Source organism: Sporobolomyces salmoneus (assembly GCF_050403485.1).
Source record: "Sporobolomyces salmoneus JCM6883 DNA, S_salmoneus_JCM6883_v1_ctg82, whole genome shotgun sequence".
In the NCBI taxonomy this organism is placed as follows: Eukaryota; Fungi; Basidiomycota; class Microbotryomycetes; order Sporidiobolales; family Sporidiobolaceae; genus Sporobolomyces; species Sporobolomyces salmoneus.
Window position 1 is genome coordinate 1 of NW_027481081.1, and position 19,691 is coordinate 19,691.

General features: G+C 51.3%; 6 protein-coding genes across 6 annotated transcripts; 3 read left to right on the forward strand and 3 right to left on the reverse strand.

The window, feature by feature from the left end:
* Nucleotides 1-1,691: 1,691 nt before the first annotated feature.
* On the reverse strand, nucleotides 1,692-2,360 carry RPL28 (60S ribosomal protein uL15 RPL28; the record flags this gene model as incomplete). The annotated part of the gene is made up of 3 exons (XM_076635072.1): nucleotides 1,692-1,898; nucleotides 1,971-2,105; nucleotides 2,259-2,360. 3 exons carry the CDS (start codon nucleotides 2,358-2,360, stop codon nucleotides 1,692-1,694), a joined length of 444 nt encoding a protein of 147 aa, XP_076484925.1.
* Nucleotides 2,361-3,073: 713 nt separating this feature from the next.
* Nucleotides 3,074-3,642, forward strand: RPB11 (DNA-directed RNA polymerase II core subunit RPB11; the record flags this gene model as incomplete). The annotated part of the gene is made up of 3 exons (XM_076635073.1): nucleotides 3,074-3,126; nucleotides 3,242-3,331; nucleotides 3,393-3,642. 3 exons carry the CDS (start codon nucleotides 3,074-3,076, stop codon nucleotides 3,640-3,642), a joined length of 393 nt encoding a protein of 130 aa, XP_076484926.1.
* A 449-nt stretch (nucleotides 3,643-4,091) lies between these two features.
* On the reverse strand, nucleotides 4,092-5,702 carry ETR1 (enoyl-[acyl-carrier-protein] reductase; the record flags this gene model as incomplete). The annotated part of the gene is made up of 7 exons (XM_076635074.1): nucleotides 4,092-4,329; nucleotides 4,390-4,462; nucleotides 4,528-5,058; nucleotides 5,119-5,142; nucleotides 5,220-5,367; nucleotides 5,430-5,443; nucleotides 5,507-5,702. The coding sequence occupies 7 exons, from the start codon at nucleotides 5,700-5,702 to the stop codon at nucleotides 4,092-4,094; spliced, it is 1,224 nt and encodes a 407-aa protein (XP_076484927.1).
* Nucleotides 5,703-6,094: 392 nt separating this feature from the next.
* On the forward strand, nucleotides 6,095-6,852 carry JCM6883_001076 (uncharacterized protein; the record flags this gene model as incomplete). The annotated part of the gene is made up of 4 exons (XM_076635075.1): nucleotides 6,095-6,200; nucleotides 6,264-6,305; nucleotides 6,378-6,560; nucleotides 6,641-6,852. The coding sequence occupies 4 exons, from the start codon at nucleotides 6,095-6,097 to the stop codon at nucleotides 6,850-6,852; spliced, it is 543 nt and encodes a 180-aa protein (XP_076484928.1).
* A 208-nt stretch (nucleotides 6,853-7,060) lies between these two features.
* Nucleotides 7,061-16,925, reverse strand: JCM6883_001077 (uncharacterized protein; the record flags this gene model as incomplete). Its single annotated transcript, XM_076635076.1, has 12 exons — nucleotides 7,061-7,243; nucleotides 7,305-7,376; nucleotides 7,442-7,618; nucleotides 7,680-7,823; nucleotides 7,908-8,205; nucleotides 8,274-10,234; nucleotides 10,293-10,484; nucleotides 10,558-11,184; nucleotides 11,279-11,524; nucleotides 11,596-14,187; nucleotides 14,260-16,716; nucleotides 16,776-16,925. The coding sequence occupies 12 exons, from the start codon at nucleotides 16,923-16,925 to the stop codon at nucleotides 7,061-7,063; spliced, it is 9,099 nt and encodes a 3,032-aa protein (XP_076484929.1).
* Nucleotides 16,926-17,249: 324 nt separating this feature from the next.
* On the forward strand, nucleotides 17,250-19,060 carry JCM6883_001078 (uncharacterized protein; the record flags this gene model as incomplete). Its single annotated transcript, XM_076635077.1, has 6 exons — nucleotides 17,250-17,447; nucleotides 17,535-17,606; nucleotides 17,681-17,894; nucleotides 17,970-18,040; nucleotides 18,112-18,792; nucleotides 18,869-19,060. The coding sequence occupies 6 exons, from the start codon at nucleotides 17,250-17,252 to the stop codon at nucleotides 19,058-19,060; spliced, it is 1,428 nt and encodes a 475-aa protein (XP_076484930.1).
* Between the last annotated feature and the right edge of the window lie 631 nt (nucleotides 19,061-19,691).

Below are 19,691 nucleotides of genomic sequence, written 5' to 3' on the forward strand. Positions count from 1 at the left end.
TCTGTCTGTTTTCGACTGCCTTTTGCTGTTCTTTCGTCTTGTTGATGTTTTCTTTGCTTTGCAAGTTCGCTGGATTTACTTCTCGCTTTCCCCGAGATGGCAGAGACTGCGAATATCCGCGAGAAGAGCAGGTGAGATGGTCGAGACGAAAGATTGAGATTTGTGAACGTCGATCAAATAATGAGCCTGTGCATTGTTGTACCCATTTTGCCGTCTGTCGAGCGCGATCTCGATCACTCTGTCGCAGTCGACACAAAGGAGTGAGGCTCTGAAATCAGCTCGCAAGCCGCTTGCTCTTTGAGACATTCTCTCGTGCTTTGATCGTTTCGACTTTCGAACATGCTGCTAGGGACTCTCAGAGCTCTGGGAGTATCGAGTGTGGACGAAAGCAGCTCCTGGTGTAGCTTCGCAACTCGGAAGAAAGAAGCAAGCGCAACTTCAAAGATCGTAATGCCGTCTGGCATCCTCACCTTTGACCCATTCGCGGTGGGTGATCTCTGTGACGAGAGTCGTCCCTTTATTCGAACTCTGGAAGCATGAACGGAGATAACGATATCTCGTACAGGAAAGCTGAGAGAGGTTTGCAAAGTTTCAGCAACAGAGGAAAGATGATCCGCAGTTGAGAAGAAGGGTACCAAGTGATCGAGGTACCTCGACGTCAGTCATGATATGTTGGAAACGGTCAAAACGGGACGAAGAGAACATCTGTGAAAGCGAGGAGAAAGAACGAGCACGAAGTAGACTCGACATTGTCCCCCCTTCTTCGAGTCAGCTTTTGCTACTGGTGGAAGGAGACCAAGACACGTACTGTAGCTGCTCCTTGTCTGCTCTCTAGCGATGCTCAGTCATGAGATGGAGGCTAGTTTTCAACTCTAGACAGATTGGTATATATACTACTACCCGCGAGCCGTTTCCACGGATTCCGTGCTACGGTCTCTTATATTGGCTACGATCGGCTAGTGGTTATGTCGGGGGTTTACTACTGTTCAAATGTACCTTGCCCCTTCCCTCTGGGATCCTGGGTTCAAACACGTTCGAGAGGCCGCGAATTGATCCCTGCTTAACTTCATTTCACCACCGGTTCGTTCATGCGATTCTGCGAACAGCAGCGTCTTCAGCTCGACCTTCGAAACCATCGCTAGCGACACAGAGTCTTGTCTCTGCTCGCTCCGCTAAGTTCAGACGAGTCTCTGTTTTCCTTTCCACCAGTCTGGCGTCTTCGCTTCGCGTTCCGTCTCATCGACGGGCTATAACGACGAAGCGCCACGGTACACGACGCTCGAGGCTATAAAGTGAAGCGTCAATGCAGATGAAATTGAGCGTCGATTTCGAGCTGCTGCATAAGTCGACTTCGTTCGCGAAAGTTGCGAAAGATTCGAGTTGCCGGAAGACGAGGGAGCAGGGAAGACGACGTCGTCGAGAACGAGAACCATCAAAGCAAGTTAAGATCCGCCTCAACGTCGACGGGTTGGATCTCCCTCCCCTCTCGATCGATTTTCGTTTTCTGCCTCGAAATCGCATCTCTTTCGCGCCAGCTCCTCGAGTACCTCTCAATTCTCTCTTCCTTCTCTCGACGTAACCTCAAGGTTTTGTTAGAAGAATCCACCCTCGTGATCCAGCATTTTAAAACAATTTCTCCATCAATCGACCAAATCCCTTATCTACCCAAATAAACGAGAGAAGAGGTTGATTTAAGCGACAATGGTGACGACTCCACCGTTCTCCTTGATCTTGGCCTCGGCACGTCGGGAAACGTAACGAGCCTTGACAATGATGGGGTACGAAGGGAGACGACCTTTGGCGAGGACTTTGCCGTAACCGTGAGCGAGGCAGTCGACGACGGGGACGACGGTCGAGTCAGCCGAGAGACCTTCACGTTGTTCAGCGGGGATCAACGACTGTACGAGAGTGGGAGAGAGGGTCAGTCTGAGTGAGAAGACGCAGAAAGAAAGGGAGAAAGAGGAGCTTACGGCAATCTTGTCGACGTTGATGACGGGACGCCACATAGCCGCCTTGTTTTGGTGGAAGTGACGCATACCGACTTTACCGAAGTAACCAGGATGGTACTTGTCGAAATTGGTTCGGTGGTGGTGTTGACCACCAGCCTGGAGGGGTCAAAGTTCACTCCATTTAGCTACGGGAGGAGGAAGGGGATCAAAGGATGGGACTGCTCCCACTTTAGGGGGAAGGGCGGGGAGCAGTAAATAGTATCACACACGGGAGGGCCCTGGAGAGGAGAGAGGAGAAGGGAAGCTTACAAGACCTCGTCCTCCCGGATGCTTGCGGTGCTTTCCAACACGTCCGTGACCGGCGGAAACGTGTCCGCGGTGTTTGCGGGTCTTGCTGAATCGGGTAGGCATCTAACGAAGAGGGATGAGAGAGTTGATGAGTTTTTTTCGATCGAGAAAAGCGATGGGACGGGACGGCGAGTGGGACGATGGCGAGAGTGTCGAGTGTAGTAGATAGGTTGTACAGTGGACCAGGGCAGAAGTATTGACTGACCTTGGTTTAGCGAGACGGCTCCAAAGAGAAAAGAGAGAGGAGACTCTTTCGAATCGACTTTCTCGAAATCTCTCGCCAAAAGTTCCACGCTTCTCTCTCTTCTCTCTACTCTCTACACGACAATCTCGATCCTACGACCTATCAGTAGCACTCAGTACTTTCAGTCTACCACAGTCACCCTCTTATCAGCTCGTCATCTCTGTGTAAGTTCCACGTTTCCTCTTCCCTCCTCCCACGCTCTCCCTTCCTTCGATGACCTTCCACTCGCTCGCGGTTCGAAACGATGAAAAACAAATGTTATTTATATTTTATACAATCTGTCAATCCCCTTAGTCCTGCCTCTCTCCCCTTCTCGCGAGGGGAGAGTGGATTTTAAAGTGGGCGATGCCGACAGACCATTGCTACTTTCTGATCACACCTACCCACCCGGTCAACTCATCCGAGACCGTCAATCGACTTGAGCTGACCTGTTGACCTTGGATCGGAACAGGAAACGAAACCTCGACTCCTTCCGGCTCTCTTGTAATCTCTTCTGTAGTCCCTCTCCCGTGCTCCTGCTCGAGTCGTCGCAATGAACGCACCTAGTAGATATGAGATGTTTGTGTTGGCGGATGGAGAGCCAAAGTGAGCCGAACCTCTCCGTCCCTCTCGTGCAATTTCGTAATTATGCTGAGAATTTCTCGTTCTTCACTCGTCTCTTCGTCTCATCTCTCGCTTTTCGCCGTCTCTCCGCGCTCAGAGTGACAGTAGAAGAAGATACTAAGATTCCGAATGCTGCGACTTTGACGATCAATAAAGAGGATCATACCCTCGCAAACATGCTACGATCGTACTTTCTTTCTCTCTCTCTTCTCTCTCTCTCTCTCCACTAACTCGCTCCTCTCGATCAGACAACTCCTCCTCCTCTCCTACGTCCAATTCGCCGGCTACAAAGTCCCTCATCCTCTCGAATCCCGCGTCGTCCTCAAACTCCAAACGGACGGTTCTCAAACCCCGATTCAAGCCGTGCACGACGCGATCGGTCAATTGATGTTATTATTGGGGAAAGCGAAGGCCGCGTTCAGTCAGGAATTGATTAAGAGTAGGGCGTTGGATGGTGCCGAGGATGCGTTCGGAGGCGCTGGCGAAGGATTCTACTAGAGAAAGAGAGGAGAAAGGTGCGATGGGTTTGGCGGTTCAGAAGAAAAAGTTGTTATATGTTGTTGTATTTTGGTTCCTTTCGCGCGGAGGTCTGACAAAGGAAACGCTGAGAAGGAGGAAGGAAGGAAGAGGCAGTAGAAAATTGAAAACTCGGTTTCGGTTCAGTACAATCCCTTTGCAGCTGACTGTCCATGCGAGTACGCTCCCGCGAACGTAAGAGCAACAAAGAAACGCTGTGGTGAGCGAGAGCGAGCTTTGTCATTGGCGGAAGCGACTTGCGCGAATTCAACGAAATCGAGCCGATTGAGAAACGACTGAACGGATTTGACGAACAAAGCGCTCGTTTTCAGATTATACAACATACTAGACATCACTACTTTATCCATAAATTGCATCAGCGCCCTCGTCCATCCTCAGAGACAGCAAGACTCGTCTCTCTCTCTCTCTCTTCATTTCTTCTCATCTTGCCAACGCAACAACACTTTCTTCCCACTTCTCCCCACTTCCAACTCCTCCATGACCCCCTTGATCGTCTTCTCTACCTCCTCGTCTGTCCCCTGTAAAGCAACTACTTTCGTATCGGGTTCTTTCAGTTTTCCTTGCGAAACGAGATCGGAGAGGTAATTCATCATCGAGATTCGTTCGACTGGGTGAGTTTGAGTCCAGTTTGAGAGCCAGAACCCAGTACTGTCGAGCGCGAGAACGTCGGTGTCAATGAAGGAAGGGAAGAGGAGGGAGAAGACGAACGAAGTGAGCTTTTTGAAAATGAACAAACTTGGGGGAATCGAAAGAGCAGTTTTCGCCATTCCTCCATAAGTGACTAGAATATATCACTATACTGTCAGTACCAACTCGTATTCGACGTCCAAAACGAGTGAAACTGACCTAATTTTCCTCCAACTCCTAGCAATTTCGCCATTTCCGTCGTCTCTTTCCCACCCACACAGTTCAATCCCAATAACAGCTCCCCATCCTCCTTCCCTACCCATTCCTTGATCTGTTTCCTCACGTTCGAATCTCTCGATAAGAACTCCTCATAAGTCAAAACATGATCCGCTCCCAACCCTTTCAACTCCTTCTTGAGAGAATCGATCGAAGGTCGATCTCTTACGAGGTTGATCGTACCGATTCCCCATTCTCGACAGAGTTGAATGACGGATTGTCCAACGGCGGAATTCGAACCGTTTTGAATGATCCATTGCTTCCGTTTCGACTTCTTCTTCTTCTTCTCGCTCGAGGAGTCACTCGATGAGGAGGGTTGTTCGTGAGGATTGAGAGGGATAAAATCGGTGAGCATTCGATAGGCGGTAGGAGGGTTGATCGCGAGGGTGGCGGATTGCTCGTGAGTGAGGGAATGGGAGGAAGGGAGAGGAATGAGAGAAGTGAAGGGGATGTTCGCGTGCGAAGCCCAGGTACCTGGAGAGCGCGAGGGCGTTAGTGGTGCTCAAGTCCGTCAGGGGACTGGGAGAGACGTACCTAGTTGAGCAGAACCCATCACGACTGCGAATTCTCGCACGAAAGACCAGAATGAGCTTTCCGACTCGTATTCAGACGATTCGTCCGCGGTTTCAGCTTACCTTTATCACCTACTTTCAACTTGTTCTCGACCGTCCCATCCTCTAGGAATCCCTCCACGGTAGCGACTCCCTCATTACCCATTATACTAATCCCTCCCAAATCCTGTCTAACTACCGGTTTCGAAGGATAAACACCTTGGATCACATTCTAAACCACTCTCACATCAGTTTTTCAAGCATGTTAACCACAGAGAGCCAAACGAAACGAACAATATCAGCGGGATCTAACAATTCCTCATCAACCTCATCAGCCTCCCCTCAACTCCAGAGACAAAGGAGCAACGTACTAATTGCTCCTAATTCGAATCTCAATCGTACTTGACCTGCCTCGAGTTCGGGCAGTCGGTATTGACGCGATTGGAGTACTTGAGTAGGGGATCCATGTTCGACGAAAACTATCGCGCTGGAATCGATTGCGGATGTCGAGCCGGCTAGCGAACGCGAAGTGGAGGTGAATAGACGGGCTGAAGTCGGTCGGAGCATCGTTGGGGGAGGTGGGTGGAGAGAGGAAGGAGAGGGAAGAGCGATGATGACATCTGGCCAGGAGGATCAAAGACGGTTCGCTAGGTGTTCATAGAGAGGGAATCACATAGGCCGCTCAGCCGTGGGGGTTCGGGAACGGGAGGGCAGGGAGAAAGTGGGAGTGTTTCGAGTTTCGAGCGAAGGAGTCCGAGCTTCACGCGCGCGCTCGACAGTCGCGCTTCGACCTCGACACGTATCTCCGCTCGCAAGTTCGAGCCTCGAGAAGAGCTGAGCGTTCACCGAAGAGGCCAATGCGAGAGGAGGACCTGACAATCTCGAAAAAAAAAGAACGTGCTTTTTTTCGCTCCTCTCTCTTTCTCCTTCCTTCTCCTCTTCTTGGTTCTCTCGACAAGATGCCCTCTGGTACGGGTACGACAGGAAGCTCTAGCTGGGGAGGTGCAACCATGGCACCCCGCCAGAAGAAAGGGAAACCAGCCCAAGCAAGCTCCAATCACGCGGGTACGTACTCTTACTGTTTCTCATCCTGACAGGTCTCGTACTCATCTTGCATGAACGAGGCAGGGAGTGGAGCACAAGGGTCGTACGGGGATCTTTTAACCCCTGGTAGGTCTCGTGGGCAGTCACGTGGGCAGTCTCGTTGTCTTTGAGCTGCAAACTCACTCATTGTTTCGTCAGCCGACGCTCAACGCATCAACCAATGGCACGCAAATGCCCGACAGGCGGGGGAACAAGCCCAAGTACTCACCCATGGTCCCAACTCGTTGCCGCCGACTCGTCCCGGTTCAGCGCTCGGCCCTACTAGCGCGGTCCCTTCCCGTGAGGCATCTCGTCCTGGAACGTCTTACGCAGGGCAGAACTGTAAGTCAATCGTATCAGAGTATATAGAGGGTTCACCGGGTGAACGCAGCCGAAATTGACTGACTTTTACTTCCAATCAGTTTCGCAAGCGCAATATCTGACTCCTGAGGAAGCGAGCCGACTCGCCTCCATACGGCAAGCAGCAGGACCACAGCACTCGTCGTATGGAGGTTATGGAACAATGAACTATCAACAAACCTCGCAACCTGGAACTCGACCCAGCACTTCAGGGTCACAACACACCGGCGACAGGTCTTGTGCTTGTGGTGGTTACTGCTGTTGGGGAAAATAATCCTCGTCGGGTGTTGATAGCTTTGAGCTGCAAACTCACTTATTGTTTCGTCAGCCGCTCCTCTCTAGTTGACTGCTTTCTCAGTTTCGCATTGTGTCGCGGGGACGGGACAGAGAGAACGACATAATGCTTTGCAAGTATACAAGTCAGAAAGAAGAGAGAAGATCCAAAACAAACAAACGCCAAGTCACAGAGAGAGAGAGACCCCTTAAAATTGAGCCCATTCATCCTCCTCTTCCTGTGGAGTGACAGTCGGATGACCCGCCAAGATCTTCTCTACGTTTCGATTCCTTAGAGGAGAATCAGAGAAGAGGGCACGAATGAGACGGACGATCTCTTGCGGGGAGAAGTCGACGAGGTGGCCGTGGTCGAAGAGGAATAGAATATCCGCCTACTCAGATCGAGTTCGAGTTAGTATGTGAGAGTGAGGGAGGAGGGGGGAGGAGACGAACCATGGAAGCTTCGAGGAGTTCACTGAGGAAAACGAATTTGAACCAAATTGGGACTTCTCGACCGACCGATGTCTGTCCCCATGAACGCGTAGGTTAGACTCGTCAAGGATTGACTCTGAGAGAAACTAGAGACTCACGGAGCTACCATCAAAGAGGCTTTCGAGTTCATGCAACATTTTACAAAGTCGGTTCAACCGAATCGATTCTTCTTCGGAAATGTCGGTTTGATCCTCGATTTCGTCGAGAACTCGCAAGAGTACTTCGTTGACGAGTCCTCCGAGAGTCGTGTACAACGCAGTTGGAGTCATGACGGGCTAATCACAAGAGAACCGTCAGTTTAGAAAAGGTAATGAAGAGAAGAGGAGTTCGATGTACCTTCCAAACGAGAGCGAGTCTTTGTAGAGTATGAGTAACTTGTTGAAGAGCTCGTTCGCAAGTTGCGTAACGAGAATCGTCAGAAGTACGAAGGAATCCTCCGGCTTCGTCCAAACTCTCCATCAAAGCAGCTCGTTGAATCGCCTAGAGGGCGAAATCAACATTCGTCAGAGACTTGGTGCGCGACACGAACATCGAGAGAGAGAGAGAGAGAGAGAAGAGCCATACAATCTGTTTCTGTCTCGTATCTCTACCGAGTTGTCTCGTAGATTCGATCGCCGCCTCAACTTCAGTCGCTTGATGCGTCGAAATCGAAAGATCTTGACCCTCCGTCTTAGATTTCCAGACTCGCTCGACTTCACGTCCAATCCAGTCGGCATCGTTTGCGAATTGCATTCCGATCGCCGGGACGCTCGAGAGGACAGTCGAATTATGAACGGCGGCGGTCGCGCGGTAGAGAGATAAGAGAGAAACGAAAGTCGAGAGGAGAGGAGCCGAGGCAGCTGAGAACTGAGGGTGTTCGAAGCTGGTGAAACGAGAATGTGAGCTTTGATTAGTCGTGTTGCGAAAAGAGAGAGGAAGTTTGCAACTCACGAAGGAGAAGCGACAGTCAGAGCTTCGACGAGAATCTCTTCGGCGATCTTGACGATTTCTCTCGATCGTCTCGAGACCATCATCTTTTCCATTCGAGCTGGAGGGGCGGAAGGAACGGGCTCGACCGGCGAGACGACTCGTTCTTCTTCGACAATCTCTTTCGTCGCTTCTGGCTCCGGTTCTTGTTTGCTTCGCTCGTCGTCTTCCCCTTCGCCATCCCATCCCCATCCTTCCGCGTCAGCCGAGGCGTTTGATTCCTTTCGGTCGTGAGCTTGTGAAGGTTCGGGAGCAGAAGCTGGAGCGTTTGACGAGGTTTCGATAGAAGGTTGAGCGGGCTCTTGGGGCTCGACAGATCGTTCTTTCGACGGTGAAGATTCATCGGTTGTCAGTCCGAGGGCGGCAGCGGTACCGAGAGCGACAGACGAAACGACTCCAGCGGCTTCGACGAGAGGAGTAACGAGGTTACCTTGTTCTTCTTCCTTGGGTTCCTCCTCTTGCTGAATTTCAAGAACCTCGGAAGGGTCTTGTGCTTGAGTCTCGGGTTCGATGGGCAATTCTTGCTCTTGATCGGCTGTTTCGTCCCATCCCCAACCTTCTTCCTCCTCCGTAGCGACTTCTTGCGGTTCTTCGATCGTTTCGACTTCTTGAGGTTGCTCGATGGCTTCTTGATCGACTGTCGGTGCGGTAGATTCGGGTTCGACGGGAATTGACTCGACAGTTTGAGGTTGCGGGGTCTCCTCGACGTCGAGACTGTTCCAAGACGAAGATTCGGGTTCGAGCTGCGACTCTTGAGCGGGCTCGACTGTTTGAGGTTCGATCGGTAGAGGCGTTTCCTCCACCTCGTCGACAGGCTGCTGGATCTGAAGTTCGGTTTCCTCGATTCGGGGAATAGACTCCTCCTCAGGTTCGGCGGGCTCTTCAAGATCGAGGTCCCATGGATCATCGACAGTCGTATCGTCTTCAGTAGGAGGGATTGGAGGTGGCGAGAGAGCGGCAGCGGGACTCGGGGATTCGGATTGAGGAACGATCTCCTGAGTGACCGGTTGCTCGACGGGAGTAGACGACTCTGCAACTTCTTCGGAGATTGGCTCGTTCCATGTTGCAGGTTCAGCGGTCGGTTCGGGGAGAGATTCGGGAGGAGGAGAGAAGGTGTGTTGTTGAGGTTGAGCGTTCGAAGCCATGAGATCTTGCTCCGAAGTCGATTCGACGACAGGTCGTTCTTCGAGATGTTGAACGGTCGATTCCTCGTGTGAGATGGGTCGTTCGAGTTCGTGCTGAACAGTCGATTCTTCTTCCCTCTCCTTTTCTTCCTCCGGCTGACTTTCGAGGATTTCAGCGCCTTGAGCTCCATTCGCTTCTTCTTCGAGATCGTATCCCCAAGCGTCGGATCTTTCGATCACTTCAGGTGAAGACATATTCCGTTCGCCGTGAGTACCTCCCGAAGAATTCGAAGCCGACATCGGTTCGACCAAGACGGTATCGGATTGAGGAGGTGACAGGTCTTCTTCCCCTTCGGAGGAAGAGCGTCGAGAGTGATCGATATCGGTCGATTCGAGAGGTTCGTGTAGAGGAGACGAGTCGAAGAGCGTTTCCTCGACGGGCAAGTCGTGTTCTTCTCGTTCGGAAGCTCGCTCGTCGGGAATGAACGCTTCTTGACTCGTCAATCCTCCTTCAACGGCTTCGCCCTCTTCGCCTTCGATACCCCATGGATCATCGTCTCCTCCTTCACCGCCTTCGAGATCGAGAAGCGCTGCATCGTCGATTTCAGCAGTAGCTGAACTTTCGAGAGCTTCTTCGAGTTGAGTGTGTGCGACGTGTTCGGACTCGGGTTGATCGTGATGAGGGAGAGGTTGAGGTTGAGGTTGAGGTTGAGGTTGAGGGAGAGTCGGAGTCGGGGACGAAGGGAGAGTTTCGTCAACATTTGAAGGTTGTTCGGTCGGGAAGGGCTGCTCCTGAAGTTCCTGTGAGACTCAATCGATATCAGTGATCTGTTCGAAGCTGATGAGAGAGCGAACTCACTTCTGCGGGAGCGGTCAACGCCGATTCATCGAGTCGAGTTTCAGTCGATTCGCTTTTCTCCTCGGGAAGCTGACTCGCAATATCGACTAATTCCGGTGAAGTTTCTTCTTGCGTAGGGGCTTCAACATCGTTGGGCAATTCCGTTGTTGAATCGGCAGACAAGTCTCGACCCTCCGGGGTCTCAGAGACGAGCTAAATAGAGCACGACGAGGCTGTCAGTCTCGCCATTCGAGGAGAACGGTATCGAGAAAGAGACGAGACTCACATCAGTACTCAATTCTTCAACAGCCTCGACTGTCGTCACAGGTTCTTCGAGTTCGCTCGCCTGAGGGACAGGATCCGTCAACTGAGTCGAAATTTCATCTTCATCCTGAGCCTCAAACTCGTTCTGTTGACCTTCTTCCGCTAACTCGAGTGCCGGTGTCGAGACTGGCGGTAAGACTTCTTCTTCTTCTTCAGTCTCGAGCTCGGGGTCCAGAGAAGTCGTTTCTTCAGAGAGAGTGGGCGCGATTCCGAATTCGGCGTGATCGAGTGCCGGGGTAGCAGTAGCTAGAGATTCCGAAACTGCATCGACTTGCGTCGGCGTTGAAGCTCGGTCCTCAGACTCAGGGATAGTCTCCTCCGTCGAAGGTTGTACAAACGCCGATTCTTCGTGCGTTGATTCCTCGAGATCCCATCCATCGCTCTCGCTCTCAACGACCGAGTGTCCTTCTTCAGCTACATCGAGAGCAGGAGTCGCAGTCGGAAGAGGAGGTGATTCGTCTTGCGTGATTTCCGGTTGAGGTTCTGCCTCGTCGAGACCCCATCCAGATTCTTCCTCTTCGAAATGACCTTCTTCTGCGTTGTCGAGAGCAGGAGTCTCGCCAGGAAGAGGTTCTTCGACGGGATGAGTCTGCGAATGATGTGCGAAAAACGAAGTGGTGTCAATCAAGAGTCTCTGAGTTACGGTTCGAGAGTCGAGAGTCGAGCTGAGAAATATTGCTCACAGGGTCGATTTCGGTGAGAGGCTGCGATTCGACTGAGTTAACGACGATCGGACCTTCAGCGGACTCGGATTTGGTCGTCTCGACTTCTTCCTTTCTTTCGATCGGGAGTTTCTCCGAGCCGGTCTCGATATCGAGAGAATTGGAAGGAATGATCGGAGTTTCGGTAGGTGCAGTCGAAACGTTCTCCTCTTCTTCTTCTGCGACGTTCTCAGGAGCCGGTGATTCGAGTTTCGGTTCAGGATGTGTCTGTAACACGACAAGCAAGAGGTCAGCCATTGTTTGCGAAAAGAGATTGAAAAGAGTAAACCGAAGCTTACCTCGTGAGACACGACCTCTACTTCTTGACTAGCGACAGGCTCGACAGGTTCGACAGGTTCGACAAGTTCGTTCGTCGGAGCCGCGAAACCTGTTGGAAGCTTCGGCGATTCCTCTACTTCCACGCCGAATCCCCATTCATCGACTTCCTCGGTCGGAGAAGATGATTCAGCCATCGATTCGAGCTGGGCGACATCTACTTGAGGAGCCTTCGAATCGATAGAGATGGGAGGTAGAACGTCGGAAGACTCGAGGACGACTTGATGAACGACTCGCGTTGGAGGAGGAGAAGGACCTTCGGGTTCGACAGCTGCTAGAGGCGTTACCGGACGAGGGATCTCTACCTGACTCGATTCTGTGATTTCGTCTTCGAGGGGTCGAGGTGGTTCAGTTTCGACTGGGGGAGGAGATTCCGTCTCGAGTTCTTCGTTGAATCCCCATGCGTCTTCTCCTGCTTCTTCTTCTCCTTCTTCCTCCTCTTCTTCTTCTTCTTCAGTCGCGGGTCCAAGATCTTTACGAGTGTTGATTAGGGGAGCGAGAGTCGAGGAGAAAGAGTAAGAAGGAGGTCGAGTGAGGGAAGAAGAACCTTGAGAAGAAGTAACTGAAGAAATCGATGCTGAAGGAAGATGACTCGAAGTGGGAGTGTAAGAAGAAGGGGTCGGTTTCATCGGTGATGTCAGCGTCGGTGGTGGTGGAGAGAACGTCGATCTGACGGGAGATGTGACAGGAATCGGTTTAACGATAGTCGAAGGAGGAGGAGGAGGAGGAGGATTTCGTGAGACTGGAGGAGGAGAAGGAGTTGGAGGAATTTCCGGTTCAGCTTCAGCTTCTTCATCATCGTCTTCTCCGCCGAATCCCCAGGCATCTTCATCTCCACCTTCTTCTTCGTCGATTCCGTCTCCGAATCCCCAATCATCTCCACTCTTGTTCCCTTCTCCTTCATCTTCATCCATTTCTCCTAAATCCAAAGTAGCTCCTCCTCTCAATCTCATTACAACGTGCGACTCTTCTTCCTCTTCCTCCGATGAGTCATTCTCGTCCTCCTCGTCGGAAGAATCAGAGAAATCCAAAGTCCCTCCGCCTCCTCCTCGTAATCTCATCGCTTCTTGTTGACTTTGAGCTTGACCGTATCCTCCTCCTCCTGGTCCTGCGTAAGCGTATCGATCCTCTAATTCCTCCACTTCATCTCCTTGTTCCCACTGACCCTGACCCTGATTCGACTGCGGCTGGTAGTACTGCATCGGATTGTTCGAGTACTGCTGCTGAGGAGGTTGAGATTGATACGTTTGCCTCTGAGATCCTCTCGAAGAAGGACGATAGTTTGAACCTTGAGAACTCGTCGAATTCGATCTTTGTTGTCGACCCGGTGGATCAGGTGCGAAATAAGCTGCTGCCTTTGCTGCTGCTGGTTTCGTCGAAGTTGCTCCTCCTGATGATGAACCGAACAAATCAGCGAAGATCGGATCGTTCGCTGGAATATAAGAAGAAGAAGATTGAGTCGCTGCAGTCTGTTGATTCGTCGAAGGGACTAAAGTAGGGAACGATAATGAAGAGTAAGGGTTCAAGTGAGTTGGAGGAGGGGAAACGAATCTTTGTTGAATATGATTCAGGATCGGTCCATCCTGATTTTGGGTTCGAGAGGGAGGTCGTGGCGAGACAGTGGATCGCGAAGAAGAAGAAGAAGAGGAAGGTAGACCGAATGCGAATGGGGAAGTGATTGGAGCAGGGACTGGGACTGATTGAGAGGGAGGTGGAACGGTCGATTGTCGAGGGTAAGAAGAAGAAGGGGAAACTCGAGCTTGAACTGGAGGGATATTCGGTGCGAGAGGAGGAGGTCGAACGACGGCTGATCCTCGGGGAGGAGGAGGAGGAGGAGGAGGAACGTTCAAAGGTGAAGCAGATTTCGGTGGAGCGACGGGAACTGGCGAAACGGCTGCTTGAGTAGATCGTTCGAACGAGACGGAAGGATGTAAGACTGGAGAGGAGCGAGAAGGTGCTGTCGTTTGTCTGGGTCGAGGAGGGGGAGGAATTGGCATCGATGATCGAGCTGCGGGAGATACAGGTCTCGAATTATTTTGCAGGGGTTGAACGACGGGAACGGGAGGGGAAAGAACGCCTTGAGATCTCGTTCGAGGTGGCGGTGGAGCGAAGGCGGGAGATACTCGAGGGGGAGGTGGAGCGACTGGGAAAGTTTCGGTCCGAGGAGGAGGCGCAATTGGTGAAGGATTCGATCGCAAGGGCGGAGGAGGAATCGCAGGGTTCGATCGAGGCGGAGGCAAGACGTCTGTTCGAGGAGGTTCGTAGGGAGAAGTTTCGACGACCGACGTCTGAGGTACGGGAGGAGGTAAAGATTGCTGAATCTCCGGTTCGTAATTCTCCCGGGGATCGAAACGAGTTTCCTCTTCTGGCTCTTCTCGAGGGGTGTAGTCGTCCACTCTGTAGCCATCTTCGACGTTCGACGTTTGTTGAGGAGTCGAGTCGAATTGAGTAGGAGTATAATCATCTTGCGAATAGAATCGAGGAGGTTCATAATTCGTTTGCGAGTAGAATTCTGGTCCATGAGGTGGTCGAGGTGGTTGAGGAGTGGGTTCGTACTGAAATGAAGCGACAACCGATCAGCTCAAAGGACCCTAAAACGAGTAAGAGAAAGAGAGAGAGAGACTCACGTCACCAACCTGCGGAGTAGTCTCCAATTCTTTCGACAATTCCTCCTCCTTGACTTGCAAACTTTCCTCCTGTACTTCCTGCTTAATCTCCGGTTGTTGTTCATCTCCGTACTCCACCGTCGATTCAGCCGCGGCAGAGGCAGAGAGAGCTTCCGTATCATCATCCTCCTCTTCTTCCCTCTTGATGTTGAGGAAAGGTTTCCTGTCCTCCTCCTCTATCGAGTTGGCCCTTTCGAGTGCTTCTCTCGTTAACATTCCCCCTTCCCCTTCCTCTCTCTCTTCCTCTTCCTCCAATTCCATTTTAACCTCAATCTCTCTCTCCAATTCCCTCTCTCCAACAACCATTTCCGGTTCATGATCCGTATTCACTTCCTCCAACGTATCGAAAACTTTTTCCCCTTCTTCCGCGATCGTCCTTTGAGCTCGTTCGACGATTGAATGCACTTGTTCTTCGTCCGAGTGTTCGACTGCGTGGGTGAAAGAAGCGGAGGAAGGGATCGAGATTGGTCGAGGTGAAAGAATCGGAGTACCTCCATGACCTCCGGCTCCTGCGCTCGAAGAACGAGAGGAAGAACGATTATGTTGTTGTTGGGAAGCGAGGGGATCGAGTTGAACGAAGGAAGTAGAGGTAGAGATTGGAGGGAGAGCAGTCGAGGGATCACGTGGAGAGGGCGGTTGAGGCGAGGTGATTGAAGGAGTGGGGAGGGAGAGATTGTTGTCGTCACCTTGAAACATTGGGGGAGGAGAAGGACTCGAAGGAGGTAAGAATGGAACGTTATCGTTTTTCGTGATTTTCGATGCTCCTAATTTCATTTTATTCTTCCTACCCGTCGTTGTCGATTGAGCCGGTGGAGTCGATAATCGTAAAGAAGGAGGTGTAGGTTCTCGTTGAAGAACTGAAGGAGGAGGAGGGGTAACGATTCGAGCAGGTCTAGGAGCTAAAGCTTCTTCGAGGGTCATTTCTCGTTTAGCTCCTTTCGGTACCGTTTCCAATTCCCTTCTCCTTCTCCCATCCTTCTCCTCATTCACTCTCCCATTCCCATTTCCCTTCCCTTGACTCTCGTCTTCATCCTCGTTTAAGAGACCCAATTCGAGTCCCCTCAATAATCCTTCCATTTCTTCCTCTTCCCTAACTTGAACCTCTACCATTTCCCCACCATTCGGATTCGCCCAATCCCAATTCTTTACCTGATTCCTAACTCTCGCCAACGCCTTTTCTCCTAAAGCTCTCGCGTAATGTTGAGGGAGTGAACGAGCCCAGGTTGAAAGAATATGGGATTCTTCGGTCGTCGAATTCTGGGAGGAAGAGGACGAGGGAGGAAGGAAAGCGAATAGATTGAGAGAAGGTAGGAAAGTCGATTCGAATGATGTCGAACGGGACAAGAGGGAGAGATAGGACGTTAGATGAGTCGTCGAGGAAGGAAGGGAGGGAACGAGATGAGAAGTGATTAGGTAGGATTGGAGGGAAGGGGTTAGGGACGCAGTGAAGTAGGAAGTGTAACGAGATGTAGTAGGGTCGGGGGAGGAGAAGAGCGAGGAATGCGTAGTGAAAAATTGGAGGAATCGAGATAATTCTTCGATTGGATCAGAGTTGACTTCCTCCTCCTCCTCCTGACTGTTTGTTGAGCCGAGTATCACCTTGTGAACCCCTTCTGATGTCGATTCGGGGTAAGAGAAAACGAGTTTTTCTTTCTTATTCGACCACGAGGTTTCTTCCGCTTCGTTCTCCCATTCAACTGTCCCATTCGACTCCAAGAACGGAGCGATGAACGATCTGAGAACTTGTTTCGATACCCTCGCGAGTAAACCTTCGACTTTACTACTCTGTTTCCCCGTCCCTGTCAACTGACTAACCTCGTCCAAAGCTTTCAACACTTCGAACAAACTCAATTCCGGTCCATTCGGAGCTGCCTTCAATCGCTTATTCATCGTGAGTGACGTCGTCGTCGTCGAATCCGTCGAAGTAGAAGTGGACGTGGACGGATGAGGGAGGGAGAACTCGAAAGCCGATTCGAAAGTGTTTTGTAAGATCGTTTCCAACCGACTCTGTTCATCACTCTGCCATTTGACTAATCCTTTCCAAACTTGTGTCTCTTCTATCCATTCCTCTGCTCCCTTTTCGACGGCTTGAATCGAGAGTTCGAGGTGTTCTAGTGCGAGAGGATAAAGTTGACCGGAAGTGATCGAATCGGATAAGAGGGAGATCGATTCATGTAGGGAAAGGAGGGAGGATAGGAGAGTTACGGTATGAGTTGAGAGGGAATGGGCCGCGAGGAGGGTTTGGTGAGTCGAGAGATGGGAGATGAGAGGAGGGAGGAAGGTTGAATCCGAGAGTGACAGTTCGAGCGACGATAATTCTTGTTCTTCTGAGTTTAGTCGAGAGATTAGACGATTCCCTTGTGAGTATTGATCAGTGAAGGTTTCCCATTTGTCTTGAACGAGGGAAAGGGTTGAATCCTGCGATGAATCACTCCGTCAGGCAGATCAGCTACTGACGAGGAGGAGAGTCCACTCACGTTGACTAGATCGATCTCTTGTTGGATCTTAGTCTGGATTACACTAGCTTGTGCACTAGTCGAGGTGGATAGTTGAGTCGAGAGTGAACTCGCTCCGATCGAACTCAAGAACGAATCCAACTCTGACGACGGTTGAGAGGTCCGAAGCATATTCGGCCTCTGTACTGAGTCGTGTTTCGCTCTCTGAGTGAGTGCGTGTTCGATTCGGATGGAGTGAGTAGGAGAAGGGAAAGAACGCTGAGTTTCGTGTTCGGGAGGGGGGAAACAATTTCCACGCTCGTTCTCTCGATTTCTGTAGCTCTATCGAGTAGCCTATCAAAGTCCAATACGCCTATACCAGTACCCCAAGCCAATCACCCTGTTCCCTCTTGATGAAGTCCGCTTCATCCGCGTTTCTCTCAACATTCTCCCTCTTTTCCCTCCTTCTCCTTCCTCCCAGCCCCTGCTCAATCACCCTGAGACTGGTCAGAAACAATGCCGGATCAACTCCTTGCCGTCACGTCGTCCTCTGTGTGGTTCCCGTCTCAAACCCCAGCTTCCCCCGCGACTCTTATCGTCTCCCTCTCTTCCGGCACTATTCTCTCTATCCTTCCTCACAAACTCGCTCGTGAAGACCTACCGGAACCTGTGGAGGAGTATCTGGACGCAGGCGAGCAATGGATCTTACCTGGAGTGAGTCTTCTCCCCCTCTTGTCTCTCTCTGTGCCATCTTTCGTGCCGGGTACTGATTAGCTCGTCTCGCTGCCCCGAGTGACGTAGCTGGTCGATTGTCATGTACACCTGAACGAACCAGGTCGAACTGAATGGGAAGGATTTCGAACCGGAACTATCGTTCGTCTCTCCTCTCCATTTCCCTTCTCTCCTCTTTCTCACGCTGCCCTCCCTCGATCTCTCATGGTTCATAGGCAGCCGTCTCCGGAGGAGTCACAACTCTAATCGATATGCCTTTAAACGCGATCCCTCCTACGACAACCGTAGAGAACTTGGAGTTGAAACTCGAAGCTGCGAAGGAACAATGTTTCGTCGATGTTGGGTTTTGGGGAGGAGTCATTCCGGGTAATGAAAAGGATTTGAAACCGTTGGTGGAAGCTGGGGTTAAGGGGTTTAAAAGTTTCTTGTGTGAGTCGACTGCGTCGTTTTTGAGAACGGACGGAACTCAACGGCCTTTTTTTGGTATTGGTGGGTGACTGACAGGTGAGAGCGGAGTGGAGGAGTTCCCGAGGGTTGATGAGGAGGAAGTGTTGATCGCTATGAAGGAACTCGAGGTAAGTACACAGGTCTCAGTCGTTCTAGTTTGCTCGAGCTCAGACTCGATCGATTTTGTTCGTTTGAACAGGAAGCGAACTCTCTTTTCCTCTTCCATGCCGAACTAGAAGAACCTCAATCAGCGCATTCTCACTCTGATCAAGCCCCCGCGGACCCCACGTCTTACTCTACATTCCTCTCCTCGCGACCCTCCTCTCTCGAAGATTCCGCGATCTCTCTCATCCTCCGTTGTGCCTCCATACACCCCACTCTCCGTACCCACATCGTTCATCTCTCGGCCTCCTCCGCTCTTCCCACTCTCCATCATGCCCGAACCGTTCAAAAATTACCCATAACCGTCGAAACTTGTTTCCATTACCTCTGTCTCACTTCCGACGAGATCCCTTCCGGTTCAACTCTTTTCAAATGTTGTCCTCCGATTCGTTCCTCGTCGAATCGAGAATTACTCTGGAAGGGTTTGCTGGAAGGGACGATTGATTTTGTAGTTTCGGATCATTCACCTTGTACGACTGAATTGAAGAATTTGGAATCGGGAGATTTTGGGACTGCTTGGGGAGGGATTGGGGGCTTAGGATTAGGACTGAGTTTGTTGTGGAGTGAATGTACGAGGAGAGGGATTGGGATGGAGAAAGTGTTGGAATGGTGTGCTGAGAAACCGGCGAAACAGGTGGGTCTCGAGAAGAAGAAAGGTGGATTATTTGTAGGAGGAGACGCAGATTTCGTCGTTTTCGATCCCGAGGCACAATTCAAGGTGAGTTTCGGAACGAACTTCACACAGGTCGGAGAGAGATACTATCCTGAAACCGTTCGCAAACTTGCTCGCACAGGTCGATAAATCTTCGTTACATTTCAAGAACAGAGCCTCGCCTTACGAAGGAATGACGTTGGAAGGGATCGTGAGGGAAACTTGGTTGAGAGGTAGGAAAGTTTGGGATCGAAAACTCGTCGAGACGCAACAAGAAGAAGGTGGGAGTGGATTGGTCGAGACGGAACGAGCTAGGGGACAATTACTGCTGTAGAGCAGATTGACGACCGGATGTTGTTAGGCGAGAATGTGAGTGTTTATGCATCGAATTTGCGCTCGGACGTCGAGAGACCAGGCAAGGATGGGAAATGGATCGTTTCACAAGGAGAGAAAGCGACCTGTAAACGAGGGCTATCAAACGTAGGAGGAATAAGATAGAGGGAAGCTGCACCGGAGGAGAGCGACAAGATTCATAAGGGAGACGAAGCTATCGAGGGCAGATCAGAACGTGCTATCAACACGCAACACGGATCAATGTCGGCAACAGAGATAACCACCACAGGCGCAAGACGTGCTGCCAGTATGCTGCGAGCGCCCTCCTGAAGTGCCCGGTCGAGGAGAGGGCGGTAGTGCCAGGTTGCGAGATTGGTTTGATAGTTCATTGTTCCGTAACCTCCATACGACGAGTGTTGTGATCCTGCTACCGGTCGCCCGAATGCGAGTCGGCTCGCTTCGTTAGGAGATAGATATTCCGCTTGCGCAACTGATGAGAATTGGAGCAGGTTGAGGAAAGCAAGAGAGTCAGCTTGGGCTGTGTTCATACGGTCGATCCGCTATAGTCTGATGCGGTCGACTTACAGTTCTGCGCTGCGTAAGACGTTCCAGGAGGAGATGGGTCCCGGGAA